At 38.9% G+C, this 18,554-nt stretch overlaps 1 protein-coding gene across 1 annotated transcript in view; it reads left to right on the top strand.

Moving 5' to 3' along the window:
• Nucleotides 1-12,779: 12,779 nt before the first annotated feature.
• LOC131668663 (KH domain-containing RNA-binding protein QKI-like) overlaps nt 12,780-18,554 on the top strand; it is a 62,965-nt gene continuing 57,190 nt past the window's right edge. The window contains exon 1 of the mRNA XM_058943020.1: nt 12,780-13,290. Coding sequence (XP_058799003.1) covers nt 13,134-13,290 — 157 coding nt within the window. The 5' untranslated portion in view covers nt 12,780-13,133. The remainder of the gene's footprint in view (nt 13,291-18,554) is intronic.

Consider the following 18,554-nt stretch of genomic DNA (forward strand, 5'->3'; position numbering starts at 1 on the left):
TTCTAAGAATACAAACCGATTTTTAGATCAAGTAGATGCATCTAGACTTGCGCTCAAGTTTGATCCTAACCTTTCTATTTTTTCATTTTTATTTGTTTGATCCTTTACATATTTTTATTATGAAAATCTGTAGAAAAAGCAAAAGTACTACATAATAAAGTCATTATCTATCTTCTATCGATTATATTCTCCATCTTATGTATTTTTTACAGCTCGGTACGTGCTACAGCTCCTCCTCAAGATTATTAACATTTCAAGAATCAACGTATTCATCTCCATATACAATGGTAAATTTATTGAACATCCGCATAGAAACGTTCCAAGATAAATATTTAACGAGATGTTTACGTCGTTGTTAGTAGTAAGCCGATCACAAATCTTTATCACATGCTATGCGATGCGCATATGCAAAAAACTTTATACTTGTGAAATAACATGCAAATTGTAAAAAAAATCAATTACAATACAATTAAGGAATTTATTGTTCTTACCAATACAAACGACATTTTTGTATGGTTCATTACATTGATCAAACCTTTTGCATGCTAACTTGTATACTAATGACCCTAGTGTTAGAATATTATTAGCAACAAAGTACTTGTCAAAATGCTTCAAATACAACGGACTCATATTTCTCTTTTAATAAAATGTTCAGAAATAAAAAATATTTTTTCCTCCATTTTATTCTACTTGTTTTCTCTTCCTTTAAACCAAAAATTCATAATAATAGTATTTTAATATCATAGTATTTCAATATCATAGATAGCAAGCTAATATTGCTTTGTATTAATGAAATGACCAACATTATGACGAAACGCAATCTTCCAATTTGTTGGAACCACTTGAATTAACGAGGCAAGTGTAATTAAATTAGACTTCGAAACATTTGTGTTTCAAAGTATAATTTAATTACACTTTTCACGCCTTATTCAAGCTTCAACAAATCATAATAGAGCGAATTCAGTTGTTACATTACCTCTTAATATGAGGCATTCTTAGGGACAACTTTTGGATCATCTCATAAGTACCAAGGTCCAATTCATTCAATACGTGGAAACCTTAGCTGAAACTAAAATATTTTATTGCAAATGTGTTAATGCATAAATTTAATTAAGCTTTGGCGATTAACCAAAACCCGCCGTCAGAATTACTTTTATAAACAGTTTGATGAACACCAATACTGTTCATCTTAGTATCTATAAATACTTTATCATCTTTTCTATTTCTTTGATTTCTAATGACTGACTTACGCCTGATATTATTTATAAAATTACTAGTAATACTATTTTGAACAATGATTTAACTGTAATTTTTAGTATTTAAGCCCCGAACAATTTTTCGTTATTTAGGCGTTTTATGTCAATTGAATGATATCCAAGAACAAGTTTGCAAAGGTGTGTATGGAAAATAAAAGTTTTTTTCGTCAATTGAAGTTGGTGAAACCTGATGCACCGCACCGAGCGACAAAATCAATTGCATTCCCCAGTACAAACTTTCGCCGTCCTCTTTTTTGCACGAGTTTCGTTGCACTCAAAGCTTAGCCACACAAACTTTCGTCAAATAGAAGTACACCCGATAAAAAATTCAGCGGCAAATGAAAGGTTTTCAGCGCAAACGCGTTCGTGAAACAACTCCATGTGCATTCCCCGGTAAATTGTTCATTAAAAGACACTCGGATTTGCCGATAAGAAAAGCTCGTAGTATGCCAATTGCTTGCACTCTGCCTTTATTTTACGCGAAAAAGCTCTCAACGAATTTCACAGCCTAAAAATTATAACTTCAATTTGATAGGTTACAAAAACCGCAACGCGTGAAAAGATAAATTTTTTAGATTTAATATATGCGTACATTTATCTTTCCATCAGTGTTCGGGTTGAGGAGTGAAACGACAAATCGGTAAAAGGTGAATTAAGATTTATTACAGAAAAACACAAGTCAAACACAATCAATAAGACAAAGATAAAATTAGCGCTAGGTACAGAGGTGGTTCACAGGTTTCTTATAAGGTGAGGAAAACCGCAAGTAGCTGCGAACAACTATCGCACGAAGAAAAACGGCGCTAACTTGCCTAGGCGAAAGGTCGAACGGTTCTGCCCGAATCCGCTGAGCGAGTCAAAAAAGAGGCATGTGATTTTCCCTCTCCCGCTTTCCCGTTAATTTTTTCTTCTCTCGTGGCTCAAGGGCCGTGGGGCGTTGCTTATTTTCGCTTTGCCGCCAATGTTGGTGTTTTTCAGCCTGCTGTCCTGCTCGCGTCACGTTTCACGATTGGTTTTCGAGGGGGGCCCACGGCCCCCGCTCTCAACTTTTTCAACCTTCGAGTCTTTATCTCGATGTGAGATTCGGAAATACACGTTTCCGATCTGCTGGTTTGATTCGCAAGCTAACATCAATTCTGGCGATGCGCATGCTTATTCGAGCTTGACGGACAGCGGCTTTCGCACACGGGTGCAGTTTTCCTAACTGAACAATTTAAAATTTGAGGATCTCAACGTCTCGTTTGATTCTTTATTATAATTGAAATTGACTCGTGTCAGCGCGCATCACGCAGAATCGCTCATGACCCGTCCAACTCGCCACTCGCCCTCTTACAAATTTGAAATTCTACGGTGCTTATATTTAATCTTAACCCTAGTACATTTAGCGTCGCTGGCTTACAATATTTCTTATGATTCTTAACATATTATTAGTAAAAGAAACTAGTCGGAAAAGGTCTTTGCGCGTCGAGAAGGCCCGCGGAAACCTGAGCGAAAACATGTGCGCGATCAGCGGCCATCGTCGGGTCGGGTTTTCTTGCAGGCACTGCTTTTAAGTGTGGCCGTAAATCATTCTTAGGCGCACTCTGCCTGTTTTTTAAAATGTTTCCCGCACGTTTGGATATCGGGTGGTTAGCGGTTCGAGATGCAGTTGCGCCTTGGTCTAAGAAAGAAATATATCGCGAACGGACATTCTGTAGCTAGCGCGTGATTTTGATTCTGACTATTTCCTCACTTAGCATACGAACGCGTAAATACTTAGTCATCCGAACGCGTAAATGCTTAGTCATCCGGAACAATCAGAATTAGTATCCTTGCGTTTTTTGACAATCCTCTTGTGTCGATAACGAAAGAGCGTACAGTACTATTTTCAAAGAGACACACATTTATAGTTAAAAAATGGGAAACTAAGAAATAACGGTTGTAAATAGTTGATATCACGAGGTAAGCACTTTCTTTTGCTGAGAGAGAAAGAGAGTCGGTCGCAGGAGTTCACGAGAAGCGAAGGCATGCGGGATTCTCAATTTCTCGTTTGAGTCTAGATGGTTTCACAAAAGTGTAAATTAGCGAGAAATTGGCGTTGCGACTGCAGCCGTAGCAGCAGGGCGAGAAAAGGTAGAGAGAGAGAGAGAGAGAGAGAGAGAGAGAGAGGCGAGGGCGCCGACTCGATTACGCGGGGCCAAGTGCGCACAAACTATCGTCAGCTAAGTCCGAGAGCCTCCATTACCGCTTTCTCTGCCGAGATTTCGTAAACAGCTTGTTTTGCTTGGCTCGACGAGCTTTTCGCCGATGGGGATTGATTTTTCATCGAATGCTACTGTCTTCTCTCCAGTACTAATTGCTCGATGAAATTCACTAATCACGTTGCAATAAATTGCAGTATACGAAGAGGTTTTACGCGACTCACTTATCGTATATTCATCATGGCATATTTGACGTTCTAGTGCGAATAAATGCACCGAGGGGAAATTAAAGCAAGGAAATATATGTGTTAGTTTTCAGAGACTGTTATTTTATGTAAATGCTTCTTGATGGGGTTGTAATGAAATCGCATGCGCGCTCAGCGGAATATAGCTGTAAATAGACATTGAACGCTATACTCAAGCTTCATAAAGATTGGAATAAAAGTTTGATAATCTAAATGAAAAGTAATGAGGGAAAGGACGAGGATAAGGATAGGACAATAAACAGAGTGATGTCGTTAACTGATAATCTGGAAACGCGCCAATATAACTCGAGCGATTCGGTCATCTTCTTCATCATCTTTAGGTCGTTCAGGATTTTTCTTCTTTCTCTCTCCTTTTATTAAAATATTTCCAGAGCATCATTTTGCGCGCTTCATTATTTTTAAATGCTCGCGCCGTCATTCTCATTGTGCGGAGAATTGCACAACGACCTCTCAAATTCCCCGAGCTCGTTAAAGAAATGAGCGTGAACGTTCTGGCTGTAAGGGAGTCGAAAAGCGTTGCAGCTGCGCGATCCCAGCTTCAATAAAAGTAACATTTCTGGCAAAACAATCGTCGATAATCTCTTACTGCAGGCGTAAACATGAAAAGTTATACCGATGCATCGATGGTATTTTGAATAAATAATTTGGCATTGACGGACAGGCGTGTCAAAACTGTCGATTGAAAAATGGAGCGACGCGAGCGAGCCAGTTGAAATCGTAAATTTGCCTAGCGGCTGAAAAAAAGAACGAAAAAAAAAAAAGAAAAAAAGAAGAAACGAAACAAAACAAAAGCGGCCGGGTCGCGAGCATTCAATTTATCAAGCATATTCTCTTTTAGCCGGCAATAACTCGTGATTTTACGCAATAAAACCAGTGTAGCGGGCGAATGTGATACGGCGCCCGGCGTACTATCGCAAGGAGTTGAAAAACGCCGTTGCCGGGTGAAGTCAAGCGAAACGACGCTGCCATTTCATCGCGGCCAATACAAGAAACGAAGAGCATAATGAAAAAGTAGGTAAAGCTGGTCCACGACAAATGACATCGTCATTCTGGCTGTAGCGTAGCAAAACGAATATCCGCGCGCGACGAGAATTCAATGAAGCTCTTGAGCGCACAAATGTGTACAGGTACACACGCAAGAGGGCACACGCGGATCTAGGTAATAATGTCAACGGCGTGAGGGCGCTCATCCTCCACAAGACTCGACACAACGCGCTTAAAAAGCATTATCTCGCGAGTCGATCTCCTAAATGACTCGCTCACGGCTCCATTACTTACGACTCCATTTCTCTTTTACAAACTCATATATTTTCTTTCATCACAATGTAGCAACCACTAAGTCGCCTCTATTTTTTAAAATATTTATTTATTAAACAGCGTGGTTTCTTGAAAACTTGATTCTTCATAAGAACTAGCGTTATTTAAAGCTTTTTTTTTGTTTTTCCGTTATTTATTACATATTTGTATCATATAATAATAAGTTTACTCAACAGCAGTAGTTTTCTATGGCTCCGGTGTTATATTAATACTAATAATACATTTCAACATCGTATGTTCTTTTGTTGCTTCGTTGAAAACACCCCTGAACATTCTTCAAATGTAATATTCTCTGATAATTAGTTTCCGTTTGCATACCTCCCATTTTACAGTGTGAAAAAGTAAAAATGTATTTTCCTCTATTTTATTCTATTTACTTTTGCTCTCTTCCAATCACATTTTAAGACGATACTGTTCATTTCACATACTGTAATCAAATTATCGATTCACACTAATTATTCCAGCGTGATATAACAAGATAAATTCTTATTTTCTGAAAATGATTTATAAACGGCATATTTCCATTTTTGCAGATTATTATCCACATTCATTATTTATAAATAGAATTTACTGTTGCAATATAAATCTCATACTTCTAGATATATGATACAGCTATTTTAAAGTTTACGGAAATTCAAAAGTTCGTCCTTTTTTCGCATCAATCAATCACAACGATGAATATCGGGGACTCATAATTTTTTTATGATGGAAAAACTTTTACCTACAACAATTTTTCTGATAACTTTACGTATAAAATTTTGTTATTGCTACTGATGTTTTTCCATCTATTGATCGTAACGGAAATTTCTGAATTGAGAAAGACCATAGACATAGGCTTCGTCGAGCAAAGAATGCATCACGCATTTAAAACTGGCAACTTAAGGCCGAGATTCGCATTTGCATAATATCGCGAATGCTCGAGAGGCACAGCAAGTTATGCTCCGCACGTTTTCATCACTATCTCTCTTAAAAAAATTTGAAACTTGTGATAATTCAGCCTAGTTTCTTTCTTTTATGAGTATATACCTACAGACTAACTGTTTTCATCATACTTGAATATTTTCAAAAACAATTCTGTGGAGTGAATTAACGACATCATATTTTTACTGACTTTTATGATTGCAACAAATGAAACATCAAATAAAGCAATTCTGTTTCGTTTAAATGACATTTAGAACTTTTTTCAGTCACTATGCTTTTTCGTGTTATCATACGAGACGAAACTGTTTATTAACGTACTTTTTCCGCATTGATGGAAACAATATTACAAGCCTTTCATCAAACTTCCTTTTCTCTTAAATTGAAAAAACCTACATGTGACACTGACAGAGAGAGAGAGAGCGTTACGTATGCAACGAAATTAGCAAACTAGACGAAACGAAACCTTGTTAGGGCAACTGCGTTCTGCGCCTGGATAAAAATAACGAGAGTTCAAAAGAAAGATCAGCGTGCGCAGCATTAAATACTGAAATGAATCGAGTGCAGAGAGAGAGAGAGAATGACAATCATACTCGTTGACGAGTTCAATCCGATCGTAGTAATAACGGCATTTGCCATTGATTCGCATATAGGGGATTGGAAAAGCAAAGGCCACAGTGAATAGAACGCCCGGGTGAAACGAGTTAAATGCAAATTTCCAAATGTACTCGAGGTCTGCGAACTTGGCCATTTGTCGCGCGAACTCGCTGTACTATCTACTAGCTACCAGTCTAGAGAGACCACCAGACCGCCGAGCCGCGCGATCTCAACTTGGGCGGCCTTTTGTTACCTTTGCCCTCTCGACGTGTTACTTTAACCATCCACCTGACTACATCGCTTTTGCGCTTTCATTTACTTCCTCTCTGACTTCTCTTTCGATTCACCTTTCTGAATGCACAGTGCTTTACGTCTCTAAATACCGTGCTCTATCACAACTTCCAATGGATCGATCGGCTGCTTGAGGAAGTAGCGTAGGTCGCGATTGTTATAATCGATTCGACTCAATTAGTATTGAAAGTTCAACTAGTCATCGGCATAGTATACATCAACTTATATTTCATTCATCACGGCGTTTAGTTCACGTAAGTGTTCTACGTGTAATCCATTCACGTCATTCGTCTTTCGCTGTCTTTTGTGGCGTCCGCTATCGCAACGTCAGCTCGCAGTATTAATTCAACGTTGAAAGCACAGAGAGGGGGAGAGAGATGGCAGTAATCTCTGAGCGGCAAGAGATCTACACGCGGTGTACAGAGAAAAAGAGAGATAAAGGAAAAAAAACGCTCTGCAGCTTAGTCAGTGGAACGCGTCAGTGAATCCAAGGGAGCTTGTATCACATCGACAGGGGTCGATACTCTTTGATTCACCTCCGCTGTCCCTTTGCGTATGTGTCTCTGCGGTGCACTTTTTGCATTCTTCGCAGTTTTCATTCAACAGAGAAGCCGAACAGTCGATTCTACATTCTCGCTGGAGCTGTCCCTCTTTATTGCATCTGGCGACATAAGAATTAGGTAGCTTAGCTACCGCGTGAATAGCCATAAGACGAGCTGATATAGTGAAGCAAAGAGCTTTTTTTTGTACGAGAGTCTACGAAATTAAATATACTGCCATCGGCGAAAAAGAAAGAAAACTTCCTTTGAAGACTTAAAAATGTAAGATAAAGCCGATTATTCGATGAAAAAAGGGAGCTAAAGGGGTTTGTTCCATTAAAATGATAAGTATTTTCATGAGTAAAGACGAACGATTCGATTTGTATTGATTATGGTTTAGCATAGAGCAGCAGGTGCATTTTCCGCCGAGCTTTACATAACGGCAAAGATGTTAAATCTTAAATTTCGATTAAGGAACACGACGTCGTCGCTCATGACAGCAACACCGCCAGCTCATTTCAAGAACCAGATAAAGAATTCTCGCGCTGAATTAATAAATTTCAAGCGATACTTAATGTCACTTTAGCCGCGTTGGCTCTTCTTCGTTGAACGAGTCATTAAACGTATTTTAATGGATTTTGTCTTATCAGAAATATATCCCAACTACTTATGAATGATCACGTAGAAAATTCACTTTATAGAGAGTTTCAAATAATTGCTTTATTCAAACGAAGAGATATTTTCACTACAGACATTTCAAATAATACTACGATAAATAAGTTAATAAGACTTCATTGATTTCATATCGGAATCTTGATGAAAATTCACTTTAAGCATTAAAAAATGAATTAATCTCTCTTAACTAGCAACTCGGATTCTGATATCAACGGATTATTTCAAATTGCAGCATTGAAAATTATTACGTTTTGAGAATAATTGTATTCCTATCATTCAGTAAAATTGCGCGTATATAGAAATTTTAGAAAGAGCAATATCACTTATAAAAGCAAATCGACAAAGGCATCATGACATTATATAAAATGTTTCATAAAGCAATTTCAACTTTGAACGTACAAGTTGATACGAAATTAGAAATATTAGGCAAAAATAGTATGTAGAATCTGAATAAATTTCCATGCCTACTATATTTCTTTTATTTATATTTATAAATAATAAATAAATCACATGACTTATATCTATTCCATCTTCAAACATTAACATGAACATTTAGGCGTTGTGTACACATAGACTTGCTTTAACTTTTAAACTCGATTATATTTCATTAAATAATGCAAATAGAACATATTTAACATGAAAAAACTTAGAAAAATGATACATATCGATATTTTATTAGAAATTGTAGAGGAAAGTTATTTGTTGTTGGAAGTTACAAGGAATCTCGTTGGAAATCTATGCTTAGACGAGAAATTACTGGATGTATTCAAATGTTTATTAAATATCTACACGGAAACATAGATAATATTGGTAACTATGTTAACAAAGATTTTATTACGAATCAAAATATTTCACTCGACACGCTGTATATAAACAAAAGCTATAGCAGCTACCATTGAAGCATTCAGTTAGTGTTTAACATTCGCACTACACGTACCTTTCGACTTATTATCGATAACAAAATAAAATTGTGCTTTTGGGTTGATGTTACTGTAACTAATAATCAATTTAAATGTAGTATAAAAAGTAATGAGTATTTGAAAATGATCCTAATTTTGCATTGCTTTAGCATATGCCCAAAAAAAAGAATATATAAAAGCAGATTATTTCAAGCGAACTGTAATAAATATATCTTCGAGAAAAGATGCCAATCAAGATGTCTCGTAAATGCTTTTATACCTAGGAAATCAAAGATTTTCACGTATCTCAATACACCAATTGGCCATCAGCCGCAATCACATATATTTTAGATTAACAAAAAAACAAATCCGTTGCGTATTTGATTTATATCCGAGAGTCTATAAAGAAGCCTGCAGAAATTATTTATCTGCGTTAATTGTATTCGTTTCATCATACCAACTTTTAACCGAATCAATGAAATGCAAAAAATCTAAAAATTTTCCACTTTGCAGATTTAACTCATACAGTTTAATCTACAAAGTGCAAGACATTTTTATACTTTATTAACAGATTATTCTTACAAGAGGTACATTAAAATTATTCTGAAAGGTCAGTTTAAGAAGATTTTACACGAATTTACATTTTGTTTCGTAACAGTTTAATATGTGTAATATGCAATATGTGTAATTATTACTATTTCAATTTAATTATTGAAGTCAATGACATTATTTATTTAATATTCTACCAAACGAAATATGAATATCCATTGTTCAAACTAAATTAATTGATTGAATTATATTATAATTTTGATGTATGTTGCTTCCAGTGATACAGCGGTTTAAATTGTTACTGCAGAGAAAATGTAAGAGATGCTTACTTAGTTTTGTCTATACTAGTGCAGTGAAACATTTACGTTAGCACGCGAAGGATATGATTGTTGTCGCGAAAAGTTAAAAAATACATGAATCAAAGGATATGCGTGTAAATTATTTGTTTGGAAGATTGACAGTGAATAACGCTATTAATATAATTCACTAAGCATATATCTGCAATTGTCTGACTTTGGAAGGCAAAGTTTTAGATTTTATAATTAAAAAGTTCGTGAGGAAAACACACTTGATGCAACAATTTACTTTAATGTTTTAGGTTATTCCAGATCCTGTTGAAAGTATTTTTTATGCATTTTATTCACTCAACAAATAAGTTCTGCTAATAAAATACAATGTCGATTTCGTTACAGTTCGTATTTAAAATGAACAATATTGAAAATTACATTTACGATCATTTCAGAGAAAGAAACTTCATGCGAAAGCAACAGTTTTATTAAAAAATGTTGTATGTACCATTATTAGATAAGTATATTCAATCGATATGTGTAAAAATATTGATATCGATCAATGTTCTAATGAATATTTGCAAAAACAAGTTTTTTAATGTTTATATTATGTCAAGATTTTATGTTGTGATTGTCGGTAATATGAAATACATCACGGACGTTGATCTTCTGTGTTGTTAAAATTTACATCTTCTTGAACACTCCGTAGGGAAAGCACGTACTTACCGCACGCTCGGCCAAAAACGTGAATTCAAAAATGAGCTTTCCACACGATGTATCGAAAAATACTATACAATACATGTTCGGGAAAGAGATTCTCGTTTCGTCTATCTTTCCACCCTCGCTTCGCTCAGGCGTGAACACCACACGAGTAGAGAATCTACTTTCCCACACTTGTATCGTAATGTACTATTAAATTAGCTTCAACGCAAAAGAACATTAGAACACAACTGAAAAATTGCAAGTTCCGGCAAAGTTTGCAGCATTGGTGTTTGAAAAATGAGTACGCGAGCTGTTGAAGCTAATTTGCAGAGATTGTTAACAATTGAAGTTGTGTTCTAAGTAGCACAATCGCGTCGGTAAGATTGAATGAATCACCGCACGCGGGATAGGTTGCACTAAGAAGCTACCATGCTGCGACGACGTCTGTAATGCTGCAAATGATCCACGACAATCGGGTTTCTCGAGCTTTCGCGAAACAAAGGACACGACGTATAAGAGAAGAGACAAGAGGCCTGAGCGACGTCTTCGCGCGCCATATAGGCTGCCACAGAGCTTCGTCGACGATGTCACAGCGTGTGCCGCTTCACTTTTCAGCCGCGCGTGCCAACCTTTGCTATATGCCACGCATATGTGTTACGCAGAACCACTCGCTCGACTCCGCACTGCCTGCGAGTAGTTACAACGTCTATTCCGGCTAACTTTGCCAAACTGCAAGGCGAGACGCTCCAAGCTCCTTTCATTCTTGCCCTGCGCTCTGCTCTCTCCCCCTTTTTGACGTTGTCACTTGCTCGTTTAACTCTGCATTACTTCATCGCTCTCTGTGCTGTGCGTTACTTGCTGTCAGCTCCATTAACGCGTGCTTGCTCCCTTCTCTGCTCCTCTTCACTCGATTGCAATTCTACTTTTCTACTGATTTATTACACTCGCTGCTCTTCATTATACATTAAGCATCGATATTTCATTTTATCTTTGAATTAAGTCGATTTTTCTTTGAGATTGTGGAGCCACATGCATCTACAGTCCACGACTTCGTTATTTTAATACTGTAGCCCATATGTTGAAACACATAGGAAACAACTTGCCATCAACGTCGAATTCCCGCTCGCGTTCTTGAACTTAACGATAATGGTATCGACACACCGTAACCTCACATTTAATACTCTACCGCAAAGAGTAAAATACACATGAAAGTCTTGTGAAATAAATGGCGTTGAATTAAACTTTTATCGAGCCAACTTCTTCTTTGATCCTTTTCTTTCTTAACTTTGTTAAAACAGGACTAGTACACATTATTATTATTATTATTATTGTTATTATTCTAGACTGAATATCGACTTTTCATCAGATCAGTCCTTGTAATGTACATCGACGATGATTTTTCGTTGAATCTTTTATCATACAGTTAATCGCGGATGACTATAAGATTTTCAAAACATGTAAAAGCACGTTACAATGTTTGACTCGGAAAAAGAGGAATTCCTATTGCATTTATACGTGCTTCAGAGAAAGAATTTCATTTTTTGAATGTGCCATTTGTCATGCACACCTATCATACTTCATATAATGTCAAACAGGTTAATATTTGAATTCCAGTTGATGCATCTACTACTCAATTTCTTTACAAAGGAAAGTTGAAAAATCTTTTCCTTCCCTTTTGTCTTATTAATAACTTGCGTAAGAAGTTTGAACTATTAATGAGGCAAAACGTTTACTTCTAAAAAGTCAGCAGAATAGAGCGTTTTTTATACCTTTGAATTCTCGAGTTCTTCTCAATCTTTCAAAGCGAGAGGGAGAGAGAGAGAGAGAGAGAGAAAGAGAGACAGACCGTGACGAAGTTGGAAATAGATCTGGAACTTGCGATCTAGAATGGAATTGATTATTCTAGAGCATTTAAAAATGAACTGCGCTAATTGCTCATCGAATCTTATAGCAAATATAAAGATTAATTAAGATTGACAATGAACAGTCGAGGAGTGGAAGCCTAAATAGAGTGAGCAGAGCGCCGTTAACAACAAATAGGAGGTAACCATTGTCGCGCGGCATATCGAGAGGCTGCGTGGTATGCCACCGAAACGATGCAAAGAGGCGCAAAGGCTGCAGCATGAAACGGGAAGTACAAGCATCGGCTAGGCCGCTGGTGGCAGTGCGTGGCGATAAGGTTGCGCTTGCGCCACAAGCAGGCAAGCGGGAGGAGGCGAGCGCGAGCAGGGCAGGGGAGGATCGGCGCGGGAGGGTGAGAGCGAGCCAGCGAGAGCGTCGGCAGTCCGAGCCTGGCAGCCGTGGCCGGTGCTTATAGTGGAAGACAGTATAGGTGTGACGCAGCGAGGCGCCTGTACACACGACGTAGCAGCATTGCCAGGCGAATCGCGCGACACGTGCGTCCTCGCTACGTCGCTGGCACCAGCAGTGTAGTCCGGGTGGGCAGTCCGCGCCGCCGACCGAGCAGCGGAAGGGACGTCGAGAGAACACGAGTGTCGCCAGTTCTTGTCCAAGACACGTAGTTCGCGATCGGCGCGAACCGGGCGAGCGTAGCCGGACGTTGCGGCCGTCGCCGGCGCCGGGGACGTCGGACTTCCGCCGCAGCGGCCGGCAGGACAGTGAGGGCCCGAGAGCTCAGGGCCGCCCTCGCCGCCAGCATGGAGGTCGTTGCCGACGACGAGCCTATTCAGCCGGATCCCCTGGCTGCCGTTGCCGCCGCCGCCGCCGCCGCCGCCGCTGCAGCTCAGTCGCACCACCACCAGCAGCAGCATCCCGCCAACAATCACCAGCACTACCCGCAGTATCCCAAACACGGTACGAATCGCTTCTTTTTTCAAAGTTCGCCCCGGCAATGCCATGCCGCGAGTGTATGCTTTGACCGACTTTTGCGCACTTTTCAAACGCAATATCCCGAGTCAAGAGTACTTTTACCGAGACCAAGCATAATTTTCGTTGCGCGTCGAAGCTACATTTCAAATCAATCGCTGCAATCTCTTCGCAGCGCGCGTTTGCCTTTCATTTCTACTCTACCTTACATGGTATGTTAATGGTGCTTGAATTACGGTTATTGAATATTCGCTGTATAAATCAGAATTTCATAGGGAAACCAACGGAGATTAAATTCCATTACTATGTTTGGACGCCTCTCTTTATCTCCTCTCTCTAATGACGAAATTAAAAAATGTGACTGCTCCTTGCCCTCGCTCTAATAATATGTTTTATCGTACTCGAAATTTTTATGACAGCTGTTAGTTCAGGGTTCGTTAAATTTTATTCTTCGGTCATCGTGCGCACGTTAAAAAATTATTGTGTAAAATGTTATTCGCTGAAAGGGAATTGCAGAAAAAAGGTTTTTCATAGTTTGTTTACGTCTAGCACCGACCGCCTGAATAACAATCAAAGACTTTCATATTAAAATATAATTGATTTCAATTTTAATTGAACTTGACGTATTCAAACGTTTTACTTTGCGTAATTGCGAGTGCAACTGTTTCTTTTAATTAAACAAATAAAACCAAGTGCTAGAATTGTTTTTATTGTTAGTATATTGTTATAGTTCTAATAAATTATACGTCAAATTCTTAATATTTATTTAAAGCAATTGAAAAACAAGTATTCAACTAATTATGAATCGCAAAGTTATTCGACTGAAAATAACTTATTGACAGTTCATCAACAGTTAACTTAGAATCCGTGCACATTGATCGTCATACTGAATTTATAAAAATCAATCAAAAATTATATATTTACGGTTTTAAAGTAAAGTAAAGTACTGTAAAAGCCTGATGAAAGAAAAAGAAGACGCAATAGATGTATGAGAGCCCGTTAAAGCACTTTAACATTTAGTGTACCCGTCTCCATGAGATTACTCCGCCGGGATCTAAAATAGATTGTCCTTATCTTAACATGCTATATATGTCTACGTTATTTACGAGCGTTTGAAAGATTGATCTTTAACAGTTAGTAAACAAGTATTTAATTTATATCTACGGCTTCAATGAACAAAACAATGAAACATGAAATGATCGTTTCTTGAGTTTTAATGTGGAATTTCATTTACAATAATAGCTGAGCAATAACTTATGTAATTATAATATGTTGGTACATTGAGCAGAAATAAACTCACAAAAATAAATATTACCGCTGAAAGGCACACAACAAACCTTCTGCGTCTTTGCAGTGTTTTAAAATGCAACATAGCAATATCGTGTGTATTTTAAGTGGAGAAATAGGCATTTTTTCCCGCGCACGAGTCGCGAGAATCCGTCAAAGTAATTTCAAAGCCAAAATTATGATCGATTTCCTTATTTAATTCTCCACACGGCTTTCGGTCCTAGAGGCGTTTTTCATAACATCATTTCATTTCAATTCAATTCATCGAGGAGAATGAGAGACCCTCGTAAATTCATATTCTCTCAACGCTGCTCTCGAAATCGTGCGAGGAATAAAAAAATATCGTAATATATCTTATTGCAAAGAGCGGTTTGCGTTACAATTTATTTCATGAAGGTTTGTTCAATTCGAATCCTCACAAATTTCAAGAGAAAAAGCTTTACAGTCCGATGCTTAAAATTTACTCCAGTATGTAACATAAAGTTTTCCGCTGACTCCGAAACTCTTTAATGAAGCCGCGGCGAGGGCAGTAAAACGAAAAAAAATCAAAACCAAAAAGAATCCAGAGCATTTGAGGTATAATTCATTCAACAAAGGCCATAGCCATCTATGATTGATCAATTCTCATTGAGTTGGCACTCACGCGCACATTCTGTGGGCTATCATTCGTTCAGCCTCTCGAGAGCATCGCGATATTCAAGAGAGAGAGAGAGAGAAAGAGAGCGAGAGAGCTGCAGCAGTAGTAGCAGCAGTAGCACGCGTAACGCATTCGTAACACTTTACGCAGGGCGTTAAGCGCCATTATGGCGTTCCACGTCGGCAGTCCTCGCCTCGTTAATGAGCGCCGAGGCATTCCGACTTTATTGATCGAGCCTCGGAGCTTTTTTTTTTCCCTTTTTCTACTTTTTCCCGGGCCCATCGCGCGACAAGGAAGCATCGGGCAGGCAGCAGTACTGGCTTGTGATCAAGTGATTAAGCGCACCGGTTTCGCCTGCACAGCACTATCGGATTGAAACGCCTCGCTCGCGCGCGATTGGCTTTGCTTTCGTGCCCTACGCAGCACGTAACTTGCCGTTTTATCTCTCAGTTAAACTTCATTTTTTCATTTCATTATATGTATAGAGTTCTTTCTTCCCCGTTCTTTCCTACATACTTCATCTTCTATATTTGTGAATATAGCCAAGTTTTACGTGCGCGCCACCCCCGTGAATACATATATATAAGCAATCCCACCACAGTAGTGCCATAATTCACCTTTTCTTCCGAATCTTCAAATAGCCCTGTCACAGACGTTCAGCGAGTACGCGCTTAATTTTTTTATTTTGTTGTAATTCAAACTATCATCAAGCAAATTTGTGACGCACTTTTTTTGCATATAAAATGGCTGACGATTAAAACTATATCATGATTTTTCATGTTTTTATCGTTTTTATAAAGAGAGGATTTAAAATCAGTGTTCAAGTTCGAATTAAACGGGTCAATATCCGTTAGAAATCGTAACTTGATTTATTTTTGGCTCGAAATTTCGACCTTTGCAGACCTTTCAAAACCTAAATTTCACTCAAACAAGTTCAGTGAACAGTTTCGTTAATAATGAGTCTTTTTATTCACTGTTCCATTATACGAAGCTCTGAAATGTTGAGCTCACGATTAGCGACATTGTCCCGTGGCATTAGAAATTAAATTGAAATTAACGTGGTCATTTTTCGTTTTTTTAAAAAATTTCCAAAAAATTATAAGAATTAAATTGCGTTTCTTTATTTGATAAATTTGAGCTCTACTACGGACGAAAAAAGGGTGTCACAGACATCCCCGATATTGCCCCCCCCCCCTTCAATTTGTCTGATTCTCTAAAAAATGACAGAGTAGAAAAATTAGGTGCATGTACACTGTCTGACATCTTAAAAAATCATGGCGATACGTATGTAACTGCTATGACAAGCTTACTAATACATATACATAACTCTTATGTGTATATTGTGACGCATCGCGTTAAAATTTAAAAAAATTTAAATTGAAATATAAAGTTGCACGAGCGCTGATGACGAAGTGGTTGATAAATATTTGCCTGTGTTCCTACTGTTGGCGCTACGTGCCGTTAGATCTCTCTGGCTTTCTGTACCTCTCTGTTTCTCTCACTGTCGCAAAGATGCATATACTCGTGGAAGTTCAGATATAAGTACTCGCCTATCCCTGCTATCGACTTTTTAAATTTGATCCTCGATGCATCAAAAGCATTGCTATTTACACTGTTTTCTAAACTCTTGTAAGTGATCGGAGAAATTGATATCTATTTGGTTTCACATGATTGTTAGATATAGCAGGATACAATTTCATGTCTGCGATATTTAGAATAAAGGTAGGAAAAAACATGTTTAAATTGATAGCCAAAAACGTTGCCAATGCATTTCCTTCTTCGGAATTGAAATGTATTTTTGTAAGTTGAAATAAAAAGCTCTGTTAGGCGAGATAAATCATCCGGGCCATGAACAAAACAAGTCGTCTGAACTGATAAAGTAAAAAGGGTAATATCTGTAAAACACGATTTCATTTGACATGTCTTTCATGAATCCATTTTTAATTCATTAAAGCCCAACAATAACCCGACAACGGTAACTTGCTGCGCGTAGCCGTAGATCAAAATATGTAAAGGCTACGCGGTGCACGAAAATAGTGCGCATACGATATCATAAATTGAACAATCAATTTTGCCGCTAGAGAGTATTAAAAAGAATCTGCATGATGGGGCGCGCGCGGGATGAATGTTTGATGGATGCTCGTGTAGGTAGCAGCTGCCGAGCCGCGCGCTGGCAGCGCGCATGCCAGATTACGCCGTGCGGCTTTTGAGGGAAAATTTACGGCGAATTAGCGCGCTGGAAGCGAGTGAAGGAGCACGACGACGCGACCGAATAAAAAGAGCCGAAAGGCACACAGGAGCGCGCGGCGCGTAAATCCAATGAAATAATTCAAGACGCGATTAGAGGTGACAGGTCATACTCGCGCGCACATCCTCTCGACGCTCCGAGCTCGAGCCCGTTGCCAGCTCCTCTCTCTCTCTCTTCTCTCTCCCTCTCTTTCTCGGGGCGCGAGCGCGCGACGCGTGTAATTAAGACGGTCTATGAATAACGCCTAATTCATCAAACGCTTAACTCGAGCGCGATTTTTGGCAAGCCCTCGCGAGCGTTCGCGCGAGAAAAATAACCGCGAGATTTATGGGCGACGATAATTGCGCAGTTGACGAGCATCGAAACCGATCCGGGGCGCTGTGCATGATTTGTTGGTGGCACGTATCCCAGTGGATCTTGGAGCGCTGCTCGGTGCATCGCCGCGCAGGCACAATCATCCGATAAAGATCGGCCGCAGTTGTTGGCATGGCGTTTCTGGCCCTTGTCCCGTCGCTCGTCACGGCCCAAGATGCACCGGCGCCTGATATGCGGCGTTACCCGCGGCCGAACCACTGAGCCCACAGGCGCGCAGATTAGATTACTTATGCTCACCTGCCGATGGCTAAGACTGCCTCGCGGACGACGACACTGAGCGCTCGGTTCGATCACCCGTCTCGCTGACAATCACGCGTCATTCTTTGAAAGACAATGGCAATTTATCTTTCTCAAGCTCTTCGCGTGCTCGGATTTGGATTTTTCGATATTCCCTTGTTTCGCTTTCAAACAGCAATGATATCCGCTCGGATATGTGCTATCGCTGTGCACCTCAGAGTTTTCCTATCGATTTCATCTCTTTAAAATATTTTCTCTTCCGCGTCTCGCTGCCTTTCTGCGATGACCTAATTTTTTTCACCAACAGAAAATCTCATCAGATTTACGACCAAGTTATTTTTTAAATTCTGTTTTTATTTTGCATCGCAAATGCTTTTTGCGACGGAGAGTAATTATGAGGTACGCAAGAGAATGGCGTGAAAGAAAACTTTTTCGTGAGAAAAACCGAATCATTAAATATAAACGACG

The sequence above is a fragment of the Phymastichus coffea genome, unplaced genomic scaffold (assembly GCF_024137745.1).
Source record: "Phymastichus coffea isolate CEN01 unplaced genomic scaffold, Cenicafe_Pcof_1.1 PCOF00082, whole genome shotgun sequence".
Lineage (NCBI taxonomy): Eukaryota > Metazoa > Arthropoda > Insecta > Hymenoptera > Eulophidae > Phymastichus > Phymastichus coffea.